The sequence below is a fragment of the Odocoileus virginianus genome, chromosome 8, assembly GCF_023699985.2.
Source record: "Odocoileus virginianus isolate 20LAN1187 ecotype Illinois chromosome 8, Ovbor_1.2, whole genome shotgun sequence".
NCBI classification, from domain to species: Eukaryota; Metazoa; Chordata; class Mammalia; order Artiodactyla; family Cervidae; genus Odocoileus; species Odocoileus virginianus.
In genome coordinates this window covers 12,496,768-12,521,348 of record NC_069681.1, presented here as the reverse complement: position 1 = coordinate 12,521,348, position 24,581 = coordinate 12,496,768, and the positions used below count along the sequence as shown (strand labels likewise).

At 44.7% G+C, this 24,581-nt stretch overlaps 1 protein-coding gene across 2 annotated transcripts in view; it reads left to right on the top strand.

Annotated features, from left to right (window-relative positions):
- The window catches only part of ENOX1 (ecto-NOX disulfide-thiol exchanger 1), a 290,859-nt gene that overhangs the window by 147,749 nt on the left and 118,529 nt on the right, over nt 1–24,581 (top strand). For both annotated transcript variants that reach the window (XM_070471188.1, XM_070471187.1), the window contains exons 8-9: nt 7,780–7,886; nt 11,732–11,849. In XM_070471188.1, the coding sequence (XP_070327289.1) occupies nt 7,780–7,886; nt 11,732–11,849 (225 nt within the window). The remainder of the gene's footprint in view (nt 1–7,779; nt 7,887–11,731; nt 11,850–24,581) is intronic.

Sequence of the window (24,581 nt, the reverse complement as noted above, 5' to 3'; positions counted from 1 at the left end):
GCTAAAAGCACCCCGTTTTCATTTTGCTTTTTTTTTTTTTTTTACAATTTGATCAGCATGTATTTCTTCCTAGCCCCATCCCATTCCCCTCCAAAATCAGATATTTGACCTCATCCAGACAGGAAGTTCAGAACCGAGGCACCTGCTGGTGATGTTTTGACCTCAGGTAGCTCAGATGGTAAAGAATCTGTGTACAGAGCAGGAGACGTAAGAGAGATGAGTTTAATCCCTGGGTCGGGCAGATCCCCTGGAGAAGGAAATGGCTACCCACTCCAGTGTTCCTGCCTGGGAAATCCCATGGACAGGGGCGCCTGGCAGGCTATAGGTCGCAGAGAGTCAGACATGACTGAAGTGGCCTAGCATGCACCCACACTGCAGAAGACCCAAGTTTGATCCCTGGGTCCTCCAGTATTCTTGCCTGGAGGATCCCATGGACAGAGGAGCCTGGCGGGCTACAGTCCACGGGGTCCCGAAGTGTGGGACACAACTGAGCGACTAACACTTTCACTTTTTCACTTTTTAACAAGGCTGTCATGGATTTCCCAGGGTTACACAGCATCATTCACTTGACTCGTCTCAAGACAGAACCCCAGAAGGCCGTTTTTCCTCCTCGACTTGAAATTCCAGCCCATGCCTCCTTAATGTATGGGTTTGGCCGAGTTAATTCTGTTTCCTGGGCTTCCCGCCAGACTGACTGGCTCCTGAGCTGAGGACCCAGAACCAGAGCAAGGGCGCAGGAGTCTCCGGGAGCCGCTGGAGCAGCCTCCCCTATCGTGTTGGACACTGGCCGCTCCTCCCTCTGGCTTTGTCTCGCTCCTCTGGGCACCCCAGAAGCCCTGGATCACATACGCCATTCTCTGCTGTAATTCTTCAGTCCAAGGCCAAGGCTCGTCCACCCCACCCCAGCTCTTAGCATTTAATAACGACACTGACGGGCCACGGTGGGGAAACTCCCCTCTTTCACGCATTCCATGCCTTTGAAAACCTCTCAGAGCCACTCACAGAAAATTAGGGAAAATGTTAGCCCTTAAAGGGAAATAAAATTTCCTCTGAACCCCACAGAGTTTAAGGTTCTATCAGGAACCTAGATAAATTTTAAGAACAAACATTCTGCCTGGAAGATTTGTTTGAGGTGTTCTATGTAAGCAGGCCGACTGCCTATGAGGACTTCATCAATTTTTCCAGGTATCGGCCTTTCCTAGTGGTGCAGTCAGAATCCCCCTGCAATGCAGGAGAGCTGGGTTTGATCCCTGGGTTGGAAAGATCCCCTGGAGAAGGCAGTGGCAACCTGCTCCAGTATTCTTGCCTGGAGAATCCCATGGACAGAGGAGCCTGGTGGGCTACGGTCCACGGGGCCCTAAGAGTCAGACGCAGACAGTGATTAAACCACCACCACCAAATGGATGGGAGGTTCTGTCGCAGCTGTTTGGCGGGAAGAGAAGATGCAGGAGGTTCACAGACTCAGATGTAAGCTCAGGAGGATGTGGAGGAGAAGGTCTGTGTTTGTTCTCTGGAGGAGCCTAACCTTTCTCTTTGACTGCTTCCAATGCTTTTCTGTCCAGAACTCAAAAATCTGGAGCCTGGGGCGGCCCAGAAGGCTGGTGCCTGGCTCCTTCCCCAGAAGCGTATTGGACTGGGATCCCAGAACGCCCTGTTCTGAGCTTGTCTTTTCTGAGAAGATGGAAGACAAGTGCTTCTCAAGAGAATCTGTAAACTTCTCTCTCATGTAAGAAGTCTGTTCTAAAGTCAGCAGATGTCCAGACAGTTTGAAACGAGGGAGAAATACCGGAAAAATGTATTAAATTACTTAGTCTTAGGATTTTTTTTTTGAAGTTCTGAGGAATTTATACACATGCATGTGCATATTATGTGCATAAGAGAATGAATAGTCACTCACTAGTAGAGTGGTCAGTTCTCTTATACGCTCGACATGCACACCTCTGTGTATAAATTCTTCAGAATTAAAAAAAAAATCCTAACAAACACGTGTGCCTGTTACGTGTATAGGACAATGAATAATCACTAGTAAGGTGTTCAGCTGGGCTTCCCAATGGCACAGCAGCAGACTCTACCTGGCAATGCAGGACTTGCAAGAGACGTGGGTTCGATCCCTGAATCAGGAGGATCCCCTGGAGTAGGAGACAGCAACCCACTCTAGTGTTCTTGCCCGGAAAAGTCCATGGACAGAGGAGCCTGGGGGGGGCTACAGTCCAGGGACTGCAAACAGCCGGACACCGCTGAGCCCGCATACACACACGCGGCGTTCAGTTAATTAAACGTAGACGTGGCTAGGCTGAGGAAGCTCTCAGGCCGTGGTGGCCTGAGGACGCAAACCAAACCCTCAGCCTGCACATGCCTCAGGGTTAAGACAGAAAGCTGAGGGCGGCCGCTCGCAAGTAACCACCTCGGGCCTGAGCGCCGGCGAGTCAGCAGGGCCCTCGCTCAGCCTCTGCCTGCTCCCGGTGAGTCTCCCTGCTCCTGTCAGCGGCGCGCTCCTGGCCACTTCCGCTTCCGGGCTGCTCGGTTGGAATCCGCTTTTGCTGAAATAAACTTCACAAATTTTAGTATATTTCAGTCTATCCTTTCACAGGAGGTTTCTTCGAAGGGTGATGAGCCGCTTCCTCTCTTCGCCCTTCCCTTCGGTTCCGTTCCATCTGCCAGGTGTATTCTCGGGGACTCGACTGTCACCCCTGAGACGGACGTTCAGCATCCTTTTGAAAAAAAAAAAAAAACAAATCAGTCACTTTGATTCTTTTATTGAGGATAGTTGCTTTGGGGGTTCGATCCCTGGGTCAGGAAGATCCCTTGGAGCAGGAAACGGCACCCAACTCCAGTATTTTGCCTGGAAGTTTCCATGGGCAGAGGAGCCTGGTGGGCCGCAAGTCCCTGGGGCTGCCGAGAGCCTGAGATGGTTGAGCACACACACACACACGATTGCCTTCCAGTGTTGTGTGCATTTCTGCTGCACACGGCAGTGAATCAGTTACATGTTTACAGACTCGCGCTCCCTCTTGGACTTCCTTCCCGCGCCCATCCCACCCTCCATGTCACCGCAGAGCCCCAAGCTGACCTCCGGCGCTCTACGGCGGCTTCCCACTAAGCCAGCTTTTTCACGTGCGCAGTGTATGTGTCAGCCCTCCTGTCCCAGTTCGTCTCACCCTCCCCTCTCACACACAGATGATGTGTCCTCATCATCTGTTCTCTGCATCTGCATCTCTATTCCTGCCCTGCAGACAGGCTCCCCTGTACCATTTTTCTAGATTTCACATATATGCATTATAATAGCATAATATGTCACATAGATGTTTTTCCCTTTCTGTCTTACTTCACTCTGTATGACAGACTCTGGTCCATTCCACATCCACCACAAATGACCCAACTTCATTTCCTTTTATGGCTGTCACCTTTAATTTTTGTTTTTTTTCATTTTTCTCAAATAACCTATATTTTGGCAAACCTAATATGTAGAAACCCATGGCATCCCTGACTCCATGGAGATGAGTCTGAGCAGGCTCCGGGAGTTGGTGATGGACAGGGAGGCCTGGCGTGTTGCGGTCCATGGGGTCGCAAAGAGTCAGGCACACACGGAGAAACTGAACTGATTACATAGAGTGGGAGGGGGGAATCTGCAAAGTATGAAGAGTCATATTAATTCTCTTACTGAGAGCTCTTTCTGTTGATAATGCTTCCAAAATTCTGACGTATTCTAACCATGCTAAGCTGGCTTGGGGCTTCCAGCCACCACTCTGCAGACCCCTGGGTGGTGAAGGCCCTGTGGGGGTTGACGTGAGTTTATTCTGCTCACAGCTCAACTTCTGCACGCAGTCTTTCTGAACTCAGGCCAGCACCATCTTGTGTACTGTTTCTCTCTCTCAGCATTGAAGCAGAGTGTTGAAGAGTCCATGTTAGTAACTACTTGTAGTTTTGCCTTGTATGGAATATGCAGTGTGAATCATACTGGGGACGTGGTGAGTGGTCGTCGGATTCACCAGCTTGCTCTTTGGTGTGTCCTGCTGGAGACAGTGAAGACTGAACGGTCTTTCCCCGGGACATCAATCCTAGCAGTCGTCCTGACTTATGATTTTAAAAACATGCTGTCTTGGAATCACATTCATGAGGGCATACTCTTTGAGATAATTTCCCCCTAATGATGATGAACTCGTGCTGAGCCTAGCATTCTCCTGAGTCCTTTTGTGCACCTTTCATTTGAAAGACAAACCGCTGGTTCAAGGGTAGTCGGCACCGAAATGAGAGAAGTCAGCCGGACCTTAGAAATACTGTGCGAGTTATTTTTCCAAACCTAAGCCAAGTTACCCAGTTTGGGGGTTTTGGTTTTGAGGTTTCTTTAACTTGTTAATATGTGGGGTAGGGAGTGGGGTATAAAACTTAATAAGAAATAAAGATAATCGTTTTAGTTGATACACTATTGAACAGAATACAATTACATGAAGTTGAAAATGGCCCAGAAAATTCAAGATAAATCTCTGAATTCTGACTTTTTTTCCCTGCACCTCCAATGTGTGTTAATGTTTTGGCTCCATCTGGATGACCTTCAGGCATCTCAGACTCAGCCTGTCCAGACATCAGCTCCTGACCTCCTTCCGCAGACCTCCTCTGTGCTCATCCTTTTGGTCTCTGCTGTGCTTCCCAAGCTTGAGTCATTCTGTTCTCCCTTCTCTCCAGCCTTACAGCAAGTCAGCCACTGTGTCCTGTTGACTCCTTGCTCCTCTGTCCACCCAGCACCCTGTGTTAATCCAAGCCTTCATCATCTCTCCCCAACAAATCCTACTTGAATGTGCCTCCTCTGGTCTACAGTAAACAGTCACACTCTGGCTTATACACAGTCCTCCCTGAGTCATTCTCACCCAGATTTAGCCCCATCCCCACCAGCTGCTTTCACACAAAGCCCTTTCACAGATCCATGCCCACCTTTGAACCGGACACCCCTGCCTTCCCTACTGGGCAAGCCATTTAAGACTTAGCAGACAAGGCCTTCTTTGGGGATGTTCTACCTGACTCCCACCTAACTGAGTTAGTTACTGTGTCCCCGTAGCTGTCATCCATACCTCTCTTGTGTCGGATAATTACCTGCTTGTCTTTATTTCTCCCTAGAGACAGTGATCTCATCAGGGGCATGAGCTTTGTCTTAATCGTGTGTTTCTAGCAATCAGTCCATTGCTTGGTCACTTGGAGGATCTTCTGTGTTTGCTGAATGAATGAACGAATTGAACTTATGCCCTGGGATGTGGTAATAACATGTTCTAAATAATTGAGGCACTTAACCTCAAACAGTGAATATCTTCAAGAGTACTGGGCTTCAGTAGATACCAGGGGATCTGTTTTTACCCTTGAACCTGTGCAGTCTTTCTTATCGGTGCCTTGCCTTCTGTACACCTCCAAGTGCGTTAATGAGCTCTCTTTCCTCCCACTCCGCACACCCATGTGTGACCTCACAGTTTTCACCGTTGTATATCCCCTCTATTAGCAGCCTTCCCTGACTGGTGGCAGAATGTTGACTTTCACCCCCCAGATACTCAGTCTCTACCCTTCCTGTCCTTTGTCCTCAGGCCTGGTGTCAGGACACCCATCCTTCAGGACTCCATCATCTAACCATGATGCTGGTTAGAGTTCTACTGTTAAAAGCAATGGAACCCTTTACTCTCTAACAATCCCATGATCACCACCCTGGACAGATAACCTCATTGGACAGTGGATCCCACCGTGGCCTTTTGGGCTGGCCGCTCCGTGTTGCCCATGCAGCAGGCAGCTTGAAGCCCCAGATTCTTGCAGCCTCCCCGCACACGAAGCAACAGGAAACCCAGGCAGCAGGAGCCGAACCAGTTCCCCACCAGCAGCGCAGTTGAGCTGAACCCTGGGGGTGGGTGGTCAGGGGAGAGTCAGCAATGGGGGTGGCTTGGCGGGACTGGCCTGGCAGTGTTCCTTCCTCTGGGTGAGGCGGGAGAGGGGAACTGAGTGTACTCAAGGTGGGTGAGAGCTTAGCTGGCCGCAGACCCTCCTGTTCCAAGTAAGCGCAACGAATTCATCAGGTGGCCGGAGGATGACGTTTGATAAGGAGACTCAGAGTCGGGATTCCCTTGAGGCAGAAGACAGTCCACGGGAGAGCCCCTGTGAAAATCACCCACAGAGTGCAAAGCAGTTGCATTAGAGTGCGCAGTCATTAATATTAGAAGTTACTTACCATGTAGTAGGGCTTCTCAGGTGGCTCAGTTGTAAAGAAATCCACCTGCCGATGCAGGAGACATGAGAGATGTGGGTTCGATCCCTGGGTTGGGAAGATCCCCTGGAGGAGGGCATGGCAACCCACTCCAGTAATCTTGGCTTAGAAAACCCCCGTGGACAGAGGAGCCTGGCGGGCTACAGTCTATAGGGTCGTGAAGAGTCGGACACAACTACAGCGACTTAGCACGCACCATGTAGTCAGTGAAGGAAATACGCTTTCTTCCTCTCCTCCATCACACACTTGTTTGTTTTTTGTGGGCTCATTTCTGAAATTGGGGCACCAGGTGCTGCTCTTCTGCGGAAATTATTATATTACTCTTTGACATTCTTTGGACACCCAGAAGATTTGGAAGAGCTTTGATGTCCTTTTTTATAATAGAGCCCTGGGAAATCACTTAAGATTTGTGTTAAGCAGAGCATTAGCATCCACAAGGAGCTCGTTTTACCTGTGCTTTCCTAACATTTCCTAAATGTTTAGAAGTTCAGGTTTAATCATATGGTTCATTCAGTGCCACAATTTCCTTAATCCCGTGCTTAGTAGATTGATAACTGCTTGAGCAAAATTAAATCTGCAGTCAGTTGGCCCCACCTCTGAGCTCCACTGCTAAGAGTCCTTCCTTTTCCCTGGAGAGCTTTGTTCACCCCTCAGCACTGACCATGGACATAGGACCTCACCTGGAAGCCACAGAAGTGCTCCATTAGGTCAAAGTGATAGAAGTAGAACTTCAAGGATGTTGGGAGCCTGAGGGGGGAGGGGAGCATTATGGAAGGGAAAACGGAGTCACCGAGAATGGTCCGTGGCCGTGCTGAAACCGTGGAGGGCGCCATATGGTGTTGCATTAAGATCTGCATGCGGTGTGCTGCTGGTTGGGGGAGAGCCTTGGTCTGTCTGAAAGTGGAGGTGATGGCTCCTGTTTAGGGCTGGAGGGCTGGCTGCAGTGGGTGCCACAGGGGAGAATGGGGGACCAACGACTAAAAATGGCCTTGAGATCGAGGGGAAATGTGACACCACTGCTCCCTGCCCCGCCTCGCAACTTGGACACGGTAATGTCTTCAGAGGGCGGCAACAGGGCCCTTGAGATGGAGGCCAACAGAGGGAAAGATGGATGTTTGGCTCTTCCTCGTTCAGCCACTCCACCCCGGCTCCACTTCTCAGGCCCCCACCCCAGGGATTCCTGGATCTGTAGATCTGGATCTGTATGCCACCACCAGTGCCTGTATATCTGTAGATCTACGTTGACAGATCCATCAAGTCATGTTTTTAGACACGAGCTAAAGAAAGCTTGGGTGAAGAGGTCCGTGCCCTTTCCCCAGCTGTATTTAGAATCTGTTTTAATGTAAAGCTGTGGAGACAGACTTGAAGGGAGACCTCCCCAACCTTGCTAACATGTAAGTACGAAAAGGCACGAATCGGATGGATATCGATGATGTTATTTCTGCTGTGACATCATCTATAGACTCCTCGTGCCTTTGCTTTGCTTCCCTAGAGTGATCACAACATAAATTACTTGTCTTGTTTGACTTCCTTGTTCACCAAAGTTGAGCAGATTGTGGCCGTTTTCAACGCTTCTACCAGACAAAAAGCTTGGGACCATTTCTCGAAAGCTCAGCGCAAGAACATAGACATTTGGCGAAAGCACTCTGAGGTTGGTGATTTTATTATTACTTTCTAACCACCATCACACAGCTGGATTGGCAGGGAAGAGTGTGGCTGCTGCCATGATGGTTTCTGTTACAGCGGGCAGTCTACCGGTCTGGGTGCTGTCTCACTGTCAGCCCCACATCCAGCTCAGATTGGTTCCCTGGTCTATAAAAGCAGCTGATCTTATGCTTGGTGGACGGAGCGCTTTTCTTCCCTGCAGAGAAAAGCATCTCTCCCATTCATAGTTAAAAAGCTCAGTGCCAAAAAAAGTGTAACATAAAATAGAAAACTGGTCTCTATATTACTGAGTTGTTCTTTCCCAGTGTTCTACGACACTATGGTTACCATTTGCCCTTTGGCTAGAAATGGCAAGTGTGCCTTTCATCTACATCTTCTCATCTTAAGAGATGTTGTAGTCCCCTGTGCCAGCCAATGGGTCCCATCAGATCCCTCCCCAGGGTAGTGTGAATGTCCCAGCTAGCACTCTCCACCTTTCTGCATCAGTGCATGTGTGAAGTGTGAGTATCTACCCCAAGGCAAGAGCTCAGATCTCGACCTTCCCTGCCACCTAGAAGAACCAGAATGTGTCATGAGTCATTGCTCATCCAGCTGTTATTTTCAACCCTGCAGTGTAGTGTACGCTTTGAACCTGTAATTTAAAAGTAAGTATACTGTCTTTGTTTGCTTCTTTTTTTTTTTCTTAACGAGAGAATGTCTTTCATTTGGATGCTTCTCCATCTCTAGCATGTTAATATTAAAGCTCTCTAAATGATAACCCCCTCTTTCCAAATCCCAAACTTATAGAAGGTAAGGTTTATTTATTTAATGATTTTGGCTCACACTTGGAAAATAAGTGTTTTATGTAGAGTTTGAGAAACCACAAAGTGCCGGGGAATCAATCATCTGGGTAGCATTTTAAGTGCCCATTAACTAATGCTAAATTACAGTTGAATACCAATGGCGCTAGATGTAGCATCCACATGCATACCAAATGAATTCTTTATTATCACTGTTATTATGGTGAATACTGAATGACTTCACAATAATGGGACACTTAAAATGCTAGTGCAATTTATTATGAAGAAGGACATTTTTTATTTTGTTCACAAATTCGGAGAATGTGGCCGGTGACTGATACAATTCTGTTCCTCTGCCCAGGATGATGGATAAGGAGGAGGTGGGGTTTCTCTTCAACGTTGGGGAGAGGGGGGCAGAAAACTGACAGGTGCTCATCTCAGGCTCTCACAGACACTGACTCAGGACCCACGTCAGGGTTGATTTTCAGGAGGAAAGAGTCCCGGAAATCAGTGATGAAATATCCAAGATGAGTGTTCTGAAACACTCATTGGAATCCATAAAGCACGATTCAGATGGGGGAATGATCTGCCTATGAATGGTTCACTTTTTTGGCTTCACACAAAACCAGACATACTAGGAGAAATGTTAAGAGAAGGGCAGGTGGCTTGACGCTGGATAAACCCAGACCTAACAAATCTGGCATTAGTACATGAGTGTCAACAACTCACTGATCCATCAGGCTTCCTGCCACATCTGATGCTGCTCCCCTAGCCCTGCCTCCTCGTCCTGTGCAGGGCCATCCTCTCCTTCATGGAACAGGACACGCAAAGGGTTCCAGCTTTGTCCCCTCCTGGGAGGCAGAAATGGAAGCAGTCCAGAGAGATGCTCCTGGAAAGGGGCTTTGTGTCTCCCTGCCACTCCCACTGCCTCTTTTGATATACCAGGACATAGAATTCTAAATTACCTTTGATTTTCTCTCCTCCATGTCGCCTAACTGATTAAATACCAGTTGGCAGTTTAACATTGTGGGTGATTTCTCAGTTGCATATAAGCTTGATAATTGGCTTGATTTTTTTCCCACGTTCCCGTGAACAGTATCTGTTAATTATCGGTAACACCTTTACAGATTTATCAGAGCGTACTAGTGATTTACTGCTGAACCAGAGGTACCCTGTGGAAACACCCACAGTTGCTTTTTTCCCCCTCCAATTTGTTTCCTTTCCATCACCCTTCCCCACAAGAACAGCTACTGTGTGACAGTCTGTCATTAATTGTAAAGACTAAACAACAGACCCTTTCAGCCTCCTTTATTCTTTCCACCTGAAGTTTCTTTATTTCGAGTATTTTCAGGCCACCTCCTGGGGAAGTGGACTCCTCTTCAGTGGAAAGATTAGCTGTCCACAGTCTAAAATCCTCCCCACTAATCACATGTGACTGTCCACCTCCGAGCTCCGATGGTGTTATTTAAGGCGGAGTTGGAATCTCTCTGCTGGGTGGCATGGTCAAATAAGGGACTGCTGCCCTCATCCCTGTGCCGCTCAGGACTGCCCTGTGATGGGTGGTCCTGTCCCAGGGACCACCCTTCTGCCTCTCCCTCTCCCTGTCTTGGGTGACTTCCCTGTCTCTGCAATAGTGGTTCCTGGGGTTCAGAGCTGACCATGCGAGTGTGATTAGCGAAACATAATTCCCCATCCATCGTGCTTCAGCTAAAATCTGTGCACTATGGAGAGAAGAGAATTGAAAGAACCTATAACAGAATAATGCAGACACATCCATCCATTGAAAGGACACTTTGTGTTTAAAGTCATGCCATTAATACATTAGTGTTGTGATTTAGTTTTATTGTGAGTCATAGATTTATTTATTAGAAAGTGAAATTATTTTAACTGTTTGACTTTTATTTAGAGACTTTGGTTTAAATGGGGAGAAAAACAATAATGCAGCCCTGCTCTTGTGTTTTTTTTTTTTCCCTCTTTGAGGCCAGAACATGTAAGAGAACAGAATAGATAAGAATTTACAAATATACAGTATTCCAGCTTGATGCAAAATAGTAATATACTAATTTAATGTAAACCATTACAGTGTCCTGATTTTTAGGCACAGTAGTAAACAATTTATTATGTAATTCTTTATTTTTGAAAATAAATTTTAACATAACACTTTTCCATTCAAACAGCCTTGTATTGCTACTATCTCATTTATATGTGAGTAGGCTGAGACTCAAAGAAATTAAATGCCTTGATTACAGTCACTTCCCTAGGAAACGGAGAAAGATACAATCCTTAGACCTTAAAGGGATGCTAAAACAACCATTACATCATAAACAATAAACCCCTGTGATAATGTGAAACACCAGAAAAGAAGGCATCTGCTTTTATTTTGTCCTGGAACACCTTTGGCTATCTGAAGTGTGTGTGTGTGTGTGTGTGTGAGATCACACGTAGGCACATACACGTATGCAGGGACACTATTATGCATGAACTTAATTTTCAACTTAATGAACCAAATCTCACATGATGCTAAGAATGTCATATGCATTAACTTGTTTATCCTCAAAACTCTTATTGTCACACTATCTCAGTGAGCGAATTGACCCTCAGAAAGATGAAATATCCCTAAAGTGACCCAGTGGTTCAATGGTAGACGAGGCCTTTTAAAAATTCCCCTGTGTGCATTCCTCATCACTAGCTGAATCCCTCCTGTGTGCCATTCCTGATAACAGACGTTTCTGTGGGAGCCTCAAAACAGCCCTGCCAGGGTGGATGTTATTGCCCCCATTTTTACCAGTGAGGAAATTAAGACTCAAGAGATTGAATACCTTGCTGAAGAGCCATTGACGCACCTCTGGTGAGCAGGGATTTCTCGCAAATCAGATACCGAATCCCTTGGTTTGTCTGCACCCCAGACCCCGCAGAACTCCCCTCTGGGTTAGGCGGGGCGGTGTTTGGGAGGTGAAGACATGCCCGTATCAGTCTTAATACCCCGAGAGACTGCTGGCAAAGCCGCGTCACGTGTCTGCAACTCTGACGCCCGTGGGTTCTCTGCTTCCAGGAACTTCGGAATGCTCAGAGTGAGCAGCTTATGGGCATCCGTCGCGAAGAAGAGATGGAGATGTCGGACGATGAGAACTGTGACAGCCCCACTAAAAAAATGAGAGTCGATGAATCAGGTAACGCTGATCACCACCACACCCCTGTGAGCCACCGTAATGATCTTCCTAGCCTTAGCCGGGGCGTACACATTGGCAGGTGGTCACATCACTCGCTTTTATTTGAGTTATGCTAAACTTTTCATCTTTGAGTGACTCTGCCTTTTATTAACAGAATTTGAAATCTTTCTTGGGAGCATAATTATTTAAATTGTCCCAGTTGATTCTCATGTTCATGAGTCTGGGGCTGTTAGACTTTTTTTTTCTGGGACATTTGCCTCTTCCCATAAAAATCCTCTTCCAGAGTGTAGCATCCACTGCTGATGCTGAAATACAGATAAAATTTGGTTTCAGTTATTGTACTTCTTACGTGGGTAATGTTTAATCCCTAAAGAAGGTTTCTAGCCTCCAAAGCAACATGCTGGAGAATTAGATTCTTTTTTTTTTCCCAAAAAACTTTAGTTCCTAACCTATAATCAAAGGGACGGCCCCATTTGGTACCAAGAAAGGGGCATCAATCCTTGAGTTGTAAAAAGGAGAGAGGCTTAGAGAGAACCTTGCTTTATATGCTCTGACTAATCTGAGATGCCGATTTAAAACTCTTTCTCAAAGTGTGTGTAATTCCCTTGGAGACGTATCAATAAAAGCACGCAAGGGAAATACTCACTCAGAGATAGGAGACCCCAGGGGAGACTGCTTGTTTGAGGGGAGGGGTGTTGCCTGTAGGGTCTGGGAACAACCACCATTGCCACAGTTGCCAAAAAGGGAATAAAACAGTCCCCTCTCCCAGGCCTTTTTAACAGAAAGACTCAGGTGACCAGGAACACAGGGTTTTTGTGAATTTGTTAGTAGAAGCCAAAATCAGGATTACAAAGTGATCAGGTCATGAGGATTTCAAAGTGGTCAGTTGGGTTGCTTCCACATCTTGGCTATTGTCAGCAGTTCTGTTGTGAACATGGGTACATGTATCTTTCTAAATTGTAGTTTTGTCCAGGTATATGCCTAGAAGTGGGATTGCTGGATCATATGGTAGTTCTATTTTTAGTTTCCTGAGGAACCTCCAGGCTGTTCTCTACAGTCGGCTGTACCAACTTGTATTCCCACCAACAGTGTTGGAGGGCTCGCTTTCCTCCATATCCTCTCCAGTGTTTATTATTTGTAAACTTTTTAAATGATGGTTGTTCTGATCGGTGTGAGGTGATACCTCATTGTTTTGATTTGCATTTCTCTAATAATTAGTGATATTGAGCATCTTTTAATGTGCCTACTTGCCACGTGTATGTCTTCTTTGGGAAAATGTCTATTAAGGTCTTCTGTTCATTTTTAAATAGGGTTGGTTGTTTTCCATTGTTGTTTATTTGTGTGAGCTATTTGTATATTTTGGAGATTAAGCCCTTGCCAGTCTCATCTTTCACAGATATTTTCTTCCAGTCCGTAGGTTGTCTCTTCATTTTTTTTTTTTATGGTTTCCTTTGCTGTGCAAAACCTTGTTAAGTTTGATTAGGTCCCATTTGTTAATTTTTTAATTTCTATTGCCTTGGGAGACTAACCTAAGAAAACATTGGTATGATTTATGTCAGAGAATGTTTTTCCTATTTTCTCTTCTAGGAGTTTTATGTTGTCACATCTTATGTTTAAGTCTTTAAACCATTTTGAGCTTATTTTTGTGCATGACATGAGCGTGTGTTCTAACTTCATTGATTTACATGCAGTTGTACAACTTTCTCAGTACCATGTGATGAAGATCCTGTCTTTTCCCCACTGTATATTCTTGGCTCCTTTGACAGAGATTAATTGACCGTAGGTGTGTGGATTTATTTCTGGACTCTCTGTTCTATTCCATTGATCAGTATGTCTGTTTTTATACAAATGCCACACTGTTTTGATTGCTGCAGCTTTGTAGTATTGTCTGAAGTCTGGGAGAGTTATGCCTCCTGGAAACAACCACTATGTCCATCGACACATGAATGGATAAAGAACATGTGGTACATATGTACAATGGAATACTACTCAGCCATAAAAAAGGATGAAATAATACCATTTGCAGCAACATGGATGCAACTAGAGATTATCGTACTAAGTGAAGTAAGTCAGAGAAAGACAAATACCACACGATATCATTTATATGTGGAATCTAAAATACGGCACAAATGAACCTATCTACAAAACAGAAACAGACTCTCAGACGTAGAGTGGTTTCCAAAGGGGAACAGGGGGAAGGAGAGGGATGGACTAGGAATTTGGGGTTGGTAGATGTAAACCATTACATTTAGACTGGATAAACAACAAGGCCATACTATAGGGCACAGGCAACTATAATATATCCAGTCTCCTGGGAGACATAATGGAAAAGAGTGTATGTATGTGTGTAACTGAATCACAGCAGAGATTGGCATGGCAATGTAAATCAACTATACATCTATTTTTAAACTAATTAATTAAAAAAATTAATTTAAAGCTGTCAGAACGCTCTCTTTCTGCAGTACTTTAGAAGAGAACACCTGAAGCATAAAATGGTCACAAGGAAAAGCTCCGGCACAGAAATACACAGAGAGGAGTTTCCCTTCCCTAGAGCAGTGGTTCTTAAAAACATTGTTCCCCAGTCCAGCAATATTAGCATCACCTAGGGACTTATTAAAAAATGTAACTTCTTGGGTCCTACTTAGGACTTACTGAATCAGAAACTCCAGGGGATACGGGCAGAGGGGAGGATGTACTGAATCAGAAACTCCAGGGGATGGTAGAGGAGGATTGTGAGATCCAAAAATCTGTGATTTAAAAAAGCCCTGTGAGGAAGCCTGAAGCAGGCTCAAATTTGAGAACCAGGCCTTAGAAAATTCCCCTTTCATCCTCAAATTCCATTTTAAAGCCTGGTGTAAAAGTAGGCACCACACCGCTATGTTTTGAAGCCATATATCTTTTGTCTGGAAAATGAGCCAAACACTTATGTGTCACATGTAATGTCTCTTATTAAACTGATGTCACATTTCTCAGGACTGCTCGATTATTGGGTTTGGATTTGCTTATGTGAGGAAACTGCTTTCTGCACACCATTTCTGTTCTGCACACTTTCATGTATCAGAAGAAGAGCGTGAGTTTGGGTGTGATTTTTCTTAAATTCAACGAGCTCTTCCAATAAATAATTTTTTTCTCAAAAAAGGCTTTCATTATATTTGAAGTTTCTAGATGCGGGGCAAGTTTGCACAAAACCTGGATCCTTAACATCCTTATAAGGTAGGTGGAGAAGAAAAGACTAGGATCAATCAGGAATTCAGTCACAGAAACTGTGACTTTTTTTTTCTTATTTAAGGGGGTGACATTTCTTTTTAAACTACCCACCAATTTCTCAAGTAAGAAACATGCATAATTTCATAGCCTGCTCAGGAGAAGACAAGAATAATAATAGGCCACAGAGAAAATCTTACAGACTGTGGTAGCAAGTGTGTACCTATAGAATGACCTGCAATATCTGCTCGAGAAGAATCCACAAGATAACCAAGGATCTCTCTTCTCAGTCAGGACCACAAAGATGCTCCCAGGAGGTTTGACTGAAGAGCCCTTCCCAGACTGCTATGACTTTTTTCCCCCCAGGCATCTCATAAGAGCCTGAAATAAGACCTGAACTTGCAGAATGTTCTCCAGGCTTGTTCCTTTGGTCAGCAGAATGAATGAACTCAACACAGCACATGATCCACACCAGGTGCCAAGGGCAGAGATCAAAGAACCAGAGAGCAAGTGCCAGGCCCTAAGGAGTTCACAGTCTTTCTTGTGCTTTTCCAAACGAGATGGACCAGAGAACACAGCGTGTGGTTTATGAGGAAAGTGCAGGACTGATGAGATGGACGGGAAAGCCACCCTTGTTCCATCAGGCCCTCAAGACCCCGCCAAAAGGCAGGTGGGGGTTCTCTCAGCCCTGCCTATTCAGGGGTCACAGCCTGACAGCAGGAATCCCCTTGATCTTTGGCCAAGCCTCAGACAAAAGTTCCCTGTGAACTGCGGAAAGTGGTTCAGGTGCCTGAACCACAGCCTGCGGGAAACAGGTCTTTCAGAGGCATCTCTTTAGCTAACAGGCCACTCATTTAGGTACAAATTTGCGTGTCTAGTCACCTCTTAGCAGGCTTCTGAAGACAGCACCTTACTGCACTGACAGGGAAATTTGCCAGGCTCACGGTAGAAGTGAATTTCTGCATTGTTTGCAATGATTCCCGACCTTTGTGACACCAGAGGCTGGTTTCATGGAAGAGAATTTTCCCACGGACTGAGGGGGTGGGGGTATTGTTTCAGGGTGATTCAGGAACATTGCACTTATTATGCACTTTTATTTCTATCATTACTGCATCAGCTCCACCGCAGGTCCATCAGGCATCAGATCCCGGAGGTTGGGGTTTCCTGCTCAGAGGAATCCCCTGGCCCTTCCTCTTCTGAAGTCTTGAGATTTTGCCTCAGACCTTTCTGGCAGCAGCTGCCCCAGAAATTGTTAGAAATGCCAGGGGGGATTCCCCCTGGTAGGAGCCTCCTACCAGCCCTGCCCTCCCGTCTCCCTCCCAGAACAAAAAAACCAACCTCCACCGGTTTTATTTCTGATGGGGAGATGGAGAGAATTGACTTTGGTTTTCAGAAAATGAAAGACTTCTATGATACCTTGAGTTTAATTTTTTTTTTTAAATCAAAGTTTTTCAGGCCGTCTCTGCTCTTCTGGTTAAGGAGAATGCTTCCTTGTCCTTTGGCTGTTTCCCACGCCGGGTAATTTACCGTGTGTCTTTGGCCAGAGTTCCTCCAGACCAGCTGTCCCTTCCAGATCACTCTGGGCAGGCTGGTCACCAAGGCTCAGCAGGTGACTCTTAAAGGGGGGAAAGGCGTTTGCTGGAGCCAAACTGACATGCTGATGAAAATGAGAGTGAGTTTTGTTAATACATTTGAAAATCAAGACAGACGTACAAAGCGTTCGTTCAGGAAGATTGGCATCCTGCTCCAAAACCCCTGAAGATAATTTCTGATAAAAATTCAAATGTATTGCTGCACAGTCTGCCTCCTGCTGCAATCAAGCCAAACTTTTAAAGCCAAGTCTATTCCTACTTCCCTCTCTCTCTGCCCGCCCACTCCCTCTCTCTCCCCTCAGCTTCTCCCCCAGTCCCTCCCCTCACCCTTTCTCCTTCCTCCCTCCAGATTGCCAGTGGAGGGGGCGCAGGAGTGCGCTGGAAGGAAGGGAAGGAGGGAGGAAGGCCTCCCTTGGCAGAAGCTGATCAGTGTCCGTGTTGCGAGAGAGTTCAGTGAGTCAGTGCATCTTGTGAAGCCCTTCCAACTAACGCATGACAAGTAACTCAGTGGCTGTTAACTCTGCCTCTTATCTTGATCATCCTCCAGTGCCTGGTCCTGGGCCTTTCACCAAGCAAGTTGCTCAGTAAAAGTTGGTTGATTCAGTAGCATCATCATCTTCTTCCGCTCTGTTTTTGATGGTGCCGTCCTGTAAGTCGACCAGAGTTTCTCCAGTTAAACTGAAATGTCAGGCATCAAGCGGCATGTTCAAACAGGGATGGTTGATTTCTCCACAATGTTCAGAACTTTAGCATATCTGGAATTCCATGCCACATGCTGAAGAGGCTATTTACCAGAGAGTTGAAACGCAGTATTAACCTAATAATCAACAGGCATTTGTCAATCACCTTCTTGTGTTCAAGGCACTGTGGACCCAGGGGTACGGAGAGAGTGTAAACACAGTCTACCTTGCCCTCCAGGCTATGAGATACTTTTTGAAGAGAAATATGAACATTTTTTAAGTTAATAGAAATGCAGTGCCTGAAGCCAAATGTGTTTTAAGCCATTAATTTAAATTCAGTATAAAGCAAAATGAGCATCGCTTCCAGTATGTGTACCTCACCCAGTATTTGGTGAATATACATTATATGTTGAACACAGATTTGAGAAAGTAAAACTAAAACAGCCCTTGCTTAATAGACAACCCTTAAACCATTCCATAATGTACAGACACTCTTGGATTTTAACTGCACCTCATTTAAACTCTTGAGTTCTTTGTAGGGACAATTACTCTTAATTTTGAAGAGTGTTGTCCACGGTCGATTTTCCATGGAGACTCAACCACAGCATAGGTACAGACTTCTTTTTAATTCCAGTAAGAATTCAAACAAGGATTTTTGACAGCTGAGTCCAATTAGGGACTCATAACTGGGTCAGCAGTATTCAGTATGTCTGAAGTCTCATATACAGCTGGAAGTCAGGTTAAAAGATTAATAATCATAGAGCTCTCTCTGGCTATCCCTGATCTCTTTGAACACCACGACTGCCTTCATTTTTCTGATTCAGTTTATTTCCTGGAAGCAAGTGCTTTTGAGTGCCATGAAGGAGACCCAACAGAGACATTCCAATTAGACACCAGCCCCAGAGGCTCACCTAAGGTGTTTGTAGATTTCCTGTTTTCACATGTGATGGTAACCCAAAAGAGAAGTAAGAGTGGTGATGTGTGTCCATCAGTTGCACCGAGTTAAAGGTGAGCATTTTACTACCACAACTGAATGTCTTCTGGGACCTCCAGGGCCAGACAAGGAGATGTGATCAGCTACAGCTTACATGGCTTCAATGAGGAAGTCAGTCTTCAGAAGTGCGCTGAGCAGCCAGCTTCACTCCTAATCTCTTGACATGGAGCTTCATTTGCAAAGCAGTCCAGGCTTTTCCTCTCTTTCTTCCTTTGTATTTTAATCTTGCTAATCTTGCCAAAGGAAATCAAATCGATGTTTATTTGGGGCAGATTTTTCAGTTCCCTGGTGATTTCATGTGCAGCTGCGGTTCTCATCTCATGATGGATGTATTTCCGAGAAGTGTAGAAATCAGTCTTTACCTTTTATATGTAAGAGGTGTGCGTCGTGCGTGCTAAGTCGCTTCTCTCGTGTCCAACTCTGTGCGCCCCTGTGGACTGCAACCCGCCAGGCTCCTCTGTCCATGGGATTCTTCAGACAAGATACTGGAGTGGGTTGCCATGCTCTCCTCTGGGGGATCTTCCTCACCCAGGGATCAAACCCACATCTCTTCTGTCTCCTGCATTGGCAGGCGGGTTCTCTGCCACCAGTGCCACTTGAGAAGTCCCACCCCTATGGTGGAGGGTAGCTTGTCACAGCCACACACTTGTCCCAGGAGACCATGCTTATTTGTTGTGTGCATTCACATTTGGAGCCTAAACTCTCTATAAGCCAAATCCCTTTATAATCTTGTTTTTCTGTAGCACGCAACAATGCCATATTCCCAACATTGCTCTCAGATATGCACAAATTTTCCATAATCGTGTGTTTCGTGTCAAATCAGTTCATGTCGCTGAAATTGTGCTGTGTCTCGGAGACCACGGATTTTTCCCTAATGCTTCAGCCACTTAGCTGTGTGGCCCCTCCAGAGAACCCAAGCAAGCAAGCCCTGGCAGAGCGTCTCTGACCATCCATGCCTGGTCCATCCTAGCTTGGAGCCCAGTGGGTTCTCTGCTTGGTTTCCTGGGTGACAGCCCAGCACGTGCTTCCAGCCCAGCTGCATTTGCATAGCAGACTTTGCTCTCTGAAGCCCTGGCTTCCTGCCTGGTGACAGGAGCCCCTAGAGTGTGGTGAAGGGCACCTGGGCAGATGGGCAGATGGCAGGCAGTGGAGAAAAGTGGGGGACTTACCAAGCAATGTTTAGAAAGGGAGAGGTTTAGAGACCTTGACCCAGAAGGAGCATAGACAAGTGACCGGTGGGCAGCTTGAGGTCACAGCACAGCTGCCCCTGACCAGCCTGTGGTGCTTGGATGCCTTTCAGCTGCCAGGAGCACTGCGATCTAGGTTACAGTTTATTGAGTTTTCTGGGCATTTCATTCTGATAAGGTTTGATTGCAGGATCATTACGTTGGGGAGTAGATTTAATCCTGTTTTCTTAGCAGGCTCTAAGGACACTGAGGGAATATTTATGTAATAAGATGCAAAGTTGCTATGGAAAATACTATAGCAACCTAGCATCTTCCCAGAGCCAGGCAGCCACTTGTAACAGCAATCTAAATTTACATTTATTTTAGTGTCATTTTATCGACACTCTTAGTATCTCATTCTGACAGGATGTTAAAATATGTTTTCAGCTTGCATTTGAGCAAAATTAACACAGTGTTGTTGGAATTTAAGTGGGGTTTGCACAACTTCTGGAAAAAACAGCAGAGTATTTTTGAGCGAGTTTAGATGACAGAATCTGGGTAAGTTTGTGACTCTTTTCTTTTTCCTTTCTAAATGTAGAAAAGGATTCTTTAGTGGCATTTATTCCTAATTTTTCCTCTTAGTTTGTAACAATGAGTCGGAATTTCTGATTACAAAATGAGAATTATTCTTTTCAACCTTGATGTAATTTTTTAAGTGCCCACCTATGTTTCTAGTTGGTGCTTATAGAAAATGCTTTTAGTAGACCAATACATTGCCCTCTGGCAGCATGTAGCATTTTAAAAATGAAATTAATTTTTATATAAAAAATACTTGTTAATTTTGGAGACTCTAATGATTACCAATAATAAAAGAGAAAACTGTGTTAGTTATAACAGTACAAAAGACTTTAGTTTTTAATTCTATTTCTTCTGCACAGCCTAACTATGTAAGCATCTTTGTATATATTTTTAAAGCTCAGAAACAATTCTGTATGATTTTGTTTTCAGTCAGACCAGTTTGTATGGCAAGTGAGGTTTTTTAAAGCTTTTTTTATATGTTAATGAAACAGAAAATATAGAGCAAATGCATGTATATCCTTTCTGGGTCATAGACTCCTTCCTGTGAACCTTTTATGATTTGAAGCTATAGTCTTTGAGGTGGTCAGAGTAGACACCTAAGGTTATTAAAGCCTGAAAATTGGGCCAGCCTTCCTCATAGCATCTTTCAGTTCCCTTAAATGTGAGCATGGCGGAAAACTATACAGATATGTAGTTGGTTGGTAGTGGAAAGATAGTATCTATTGATTTTCTTCTCTACCTTTCCATTTGAAATCTTCAAGTGTGACTATAACGCTGTTAAAGTAGGACATTGGCCAAAAGAATCGATACCAGACCATATTAAAACATATGCTACTACCAGCCTCTTAGCCCTAATGTACTGTTCATGAACACAATCTTCCTAATCCTATGTTTTTATTCTGCATTGTTCAAGACAGTTAGCCTATGCAGTGACTGTACCTTGACTTCTAACAGTGTTGCTCATAAGCTTCATTAATCACAGACCTAAAGATGCTAATGTCTGTTGTAGGAAGACTGACAATGAGGACAGACATCCAGTAGAATTTCAGTGAGCCATACACATTTAAGTGCCATAGAACTAATGGAAAAAGTAATTTAAAGGAGTATCAGTAATTATTTATTCCCTTGCTTAGAAATTCCATCTGCCATTTATGATACTTAGAGGCCCTGGACAGGGAAAGTGAAAGTGAAAGTCACTCAGTTTTGTCCTACTCTTTGCAATCCCATGGACTATACAGTTCATGGACTTCTCCAGGCCAGAATATTGGAATGGGTAGCCTTTCCCTTCTCCAGGGTATCTTCCCAACCCAGGGATCAAACCCAGGTCTCCCGCATTGCAGTTAGATCCTTTACCAGATCAATCACAAGGAAAGCCCAAGAATACTGGAGTGGGTAACCTATCCCCTCTCCAGTGGATCTTCCTGACCCAGGAATTGAACCAGTGTCTCCTGCATTACAGGCAGATTCTTTACCAACTGAACTGTCAGGAAAGCCCAAACAGAATTATCACATTTAATTTTCTATATATTTTGTAACTTCCTAGACCACATTGTCTTGCAGTTTCCTATTCTAAGTATGATCATATTTGCATAGCTATTAAAGTAAAGACCTAAGAAATCATTCAAGTTCTAATCTAGGCAGAAATGTTAAGTCCCTTTTTCTTCATATTTGTTTATCTCTGGCTGCGCTGGGTCTCTGTTGCAGTGCACGGGCTTTCTCTCACCGCGGTGTGTGGTCTTCTCTTGTTGCTGACGACAGGCTCTGGACACACGGGCTTCAGCAGCTGAAGCTCGCAGGCTCCAGAGTTGTGGTGCACTGGCTTAGTTGCTTGGGTCTGGGATCTTCCCAGATCCCAGAATTGGGGTCCCTTTGCACTGCAAGGCAGTTTCTGACCCGCTGGACCACCAGAGAAGCTCCTTGTCACAAGGAGATTGGCAATGATGTGTCTCTTCATCAGATGTGGAAGAAACACTTAGAAATCCTTTTGTATGCCCTCCTCTTTGCACAGATAGGAGTGTGTGGCTCTGCACTGAGAAGTTAGGTCACTTACCCAAGATAGTAAGTAGAAGGCCTAGAACTCAGTACTAGTTCCCTTCTTTCCAGGCTGTTGGTCTTTCTGTGGCACCACTCCACACGTGTTAGAGGGGGAACGGCTCCAGAATATCCCTTAGATGCCTTGGGTGGCATCAACAGAGTCAGTGAAATCAACCAAGGATATCGAATGCCTGCCTCGTGCATGGTGCCATGAGGCCATCTGGAAGCAGAGGTACACTGGGTATGTTCATTACCTGAAAAGGCTCATCCTGACCAAGCTCATTGCAGCTTTCGCTTAGTCTTCCCGTGACTTCATGGATTTTCTGCTGACTGGAAAGAAGTTAGCTTCAGCACAGGCAGTGCATGTGGCAAACTGTTCTCTAGCCCGTGCCAGCAGAAATGCCAGCTTCTAAAAATATTCGGGAAACTGGCACAATCCTTTTTCAAGTCAAGTGGTATTTATTTCCTCAAAAACAACCTGTTCTGTGGCTTTGAGCAGGAAGAAGACATGCTTTGAAGAAGTGAAGTGTTTACATGGGGGAGGAATCGTGACATGTCATGTATGCCTTTGATAAACCAGATAGATACACTGTCTTCCAATGGAAGCCCAAGTCTTCCATTCCCTGACTCTCCAAAAAGTCAAAGAGAGAAATAAAATACTCCAGACGACAAGCACAGATGTGATGATTGATCGAGAATGATCTGAGCTACAATATTAGTTCTTTGATTTCCCATCTTATGTTTTCTCTGCATGCCCAGGGACTGGGAGAGCCTACCTGAAAATCATCCATTGACTTTCCATCTAATTTCATGACCTGTTGAAGTGTTCTCACTCCCTCCTTGCTCCTGAGGCTTCTTCTTTATGAGATGTACCCCTCAATCAATCTGGAAAATAAAAGTCTTAAGGAGAGCATCTACAGTAGTAATCTTACTGAGATGCACACACTCGGGCATGTTTTGATTGGAAAGAGATCTTGAAAGTATTATGACCTCTCCTTTCTTATCCCATATCCAAAATTATAATGACAAAAATGTAGTTTTTACACCCAACAATAAGTAGCTGGAATGCTGAATAAATTCTGCAAGTTTGTATTAGTGATTTTTTTGTAATTACAAGTTTTTAAGCTAAACTTAAGTGGTAACACGAATTTGGCAAATCTCTTGGAAGCAGGATAAGCTATTTAATTCTTTTTTTTTTTTTTTAGTTTTTTAATTGAAGGATAATTGCTTCATTTTGTTATTCTTAAGAGCTATTCTTTTCTTTAGTGATTTGCCAGTCAGTTGTTTAAGAAGTCTCCACCTGCCATTCTAGACTTTTCTTCTAGTTATATAATCTGAAAGTTGTAAAGCTAGCCATTTCTCTATCCTCAGCTCTTTGTTTCCTTGAAATTGTCTTAAGCAATGCCATAATATAAAGCAATGATAAAACAAAAGCAAATATTTAGTGAACTATTACTTACAACGTATATGGGACCATGATATCATGTCTTGCAGTGCCCTATTAAGGAGGAAAAGTTAGCAAAGTCTTGTAAGACTGTTTAATACTTAGTCTTTGAACTGAGTGTATTGTTTTCCTACTCTGAAAAATCCCAGTACCTATCAGAGATCTCCTTTCCCTGGAATAACACTGGATCATGGGTCCATACTGTGCCTGCTCTCTGCACTCTCAGAAGGCACAGCCAAAACGAGCTGATAAACTCTCACAGGGTCTGAAAAGAAGGGTAAATCTATTCAGCTGAATTCTGTCATCCTGGAGAAAGTTTGGTTGGTTTTTGTTTGTTTGTTTAAGTAAATAAAGGTGAGATGGAAGACTTTCTACCCCATCTACAGGACTAGGTCAGGATCTTTTAACCTCCCTTAATGGCCAGCACCTTGCAGGGTACACAGTCAATGGACAAGAATTTGTTAAACAAATGGACCGGAAATAAAAACTAGGAAGAACCAATTCAACTAATTTTTTAATCTGTTGAAGGATATTTTTTTCAGCTTAGACAAAAAAAAAAAAAAAAACAAATCTATTATCTGTTTGATCCTCCCAGTACTGATCATGTTTTTCAGATGAGAAGCCTGAGGTCTAAGAGAGGTTGACTAATTGCCCCAAGTCTCATAACTGGCATGGAGCTTTAAAGCCCCTTCTCTCTTTCTAATACTGCTCTGCCTCAATGTTACACATTGTATAATCTGTGTCTATATGATGCTCTGAGGTTGACAAGGGCAGACACTGAGATGCAAAATGGTCCAGCCAGCGTCCTCTGGGGACTGCTGCCCTCAGATACATGTGGTGGTCCCTGAATCACCGCGAGTGTCCTGTCCCTCCTCTCTTCTCTGTGGGAGCTTCTTCCAGAATTATGCAGAGACATCTGCATGTTACTGTTTAGAGCAGGAAGAAGGGTGTGTTCTTTCAGGACATTAAAGGATGGGAGACTTGGCAAGGTGATGGATGGAGCTAAAAGGGTAAACAACAAAGAAATATGTCAGGTAAT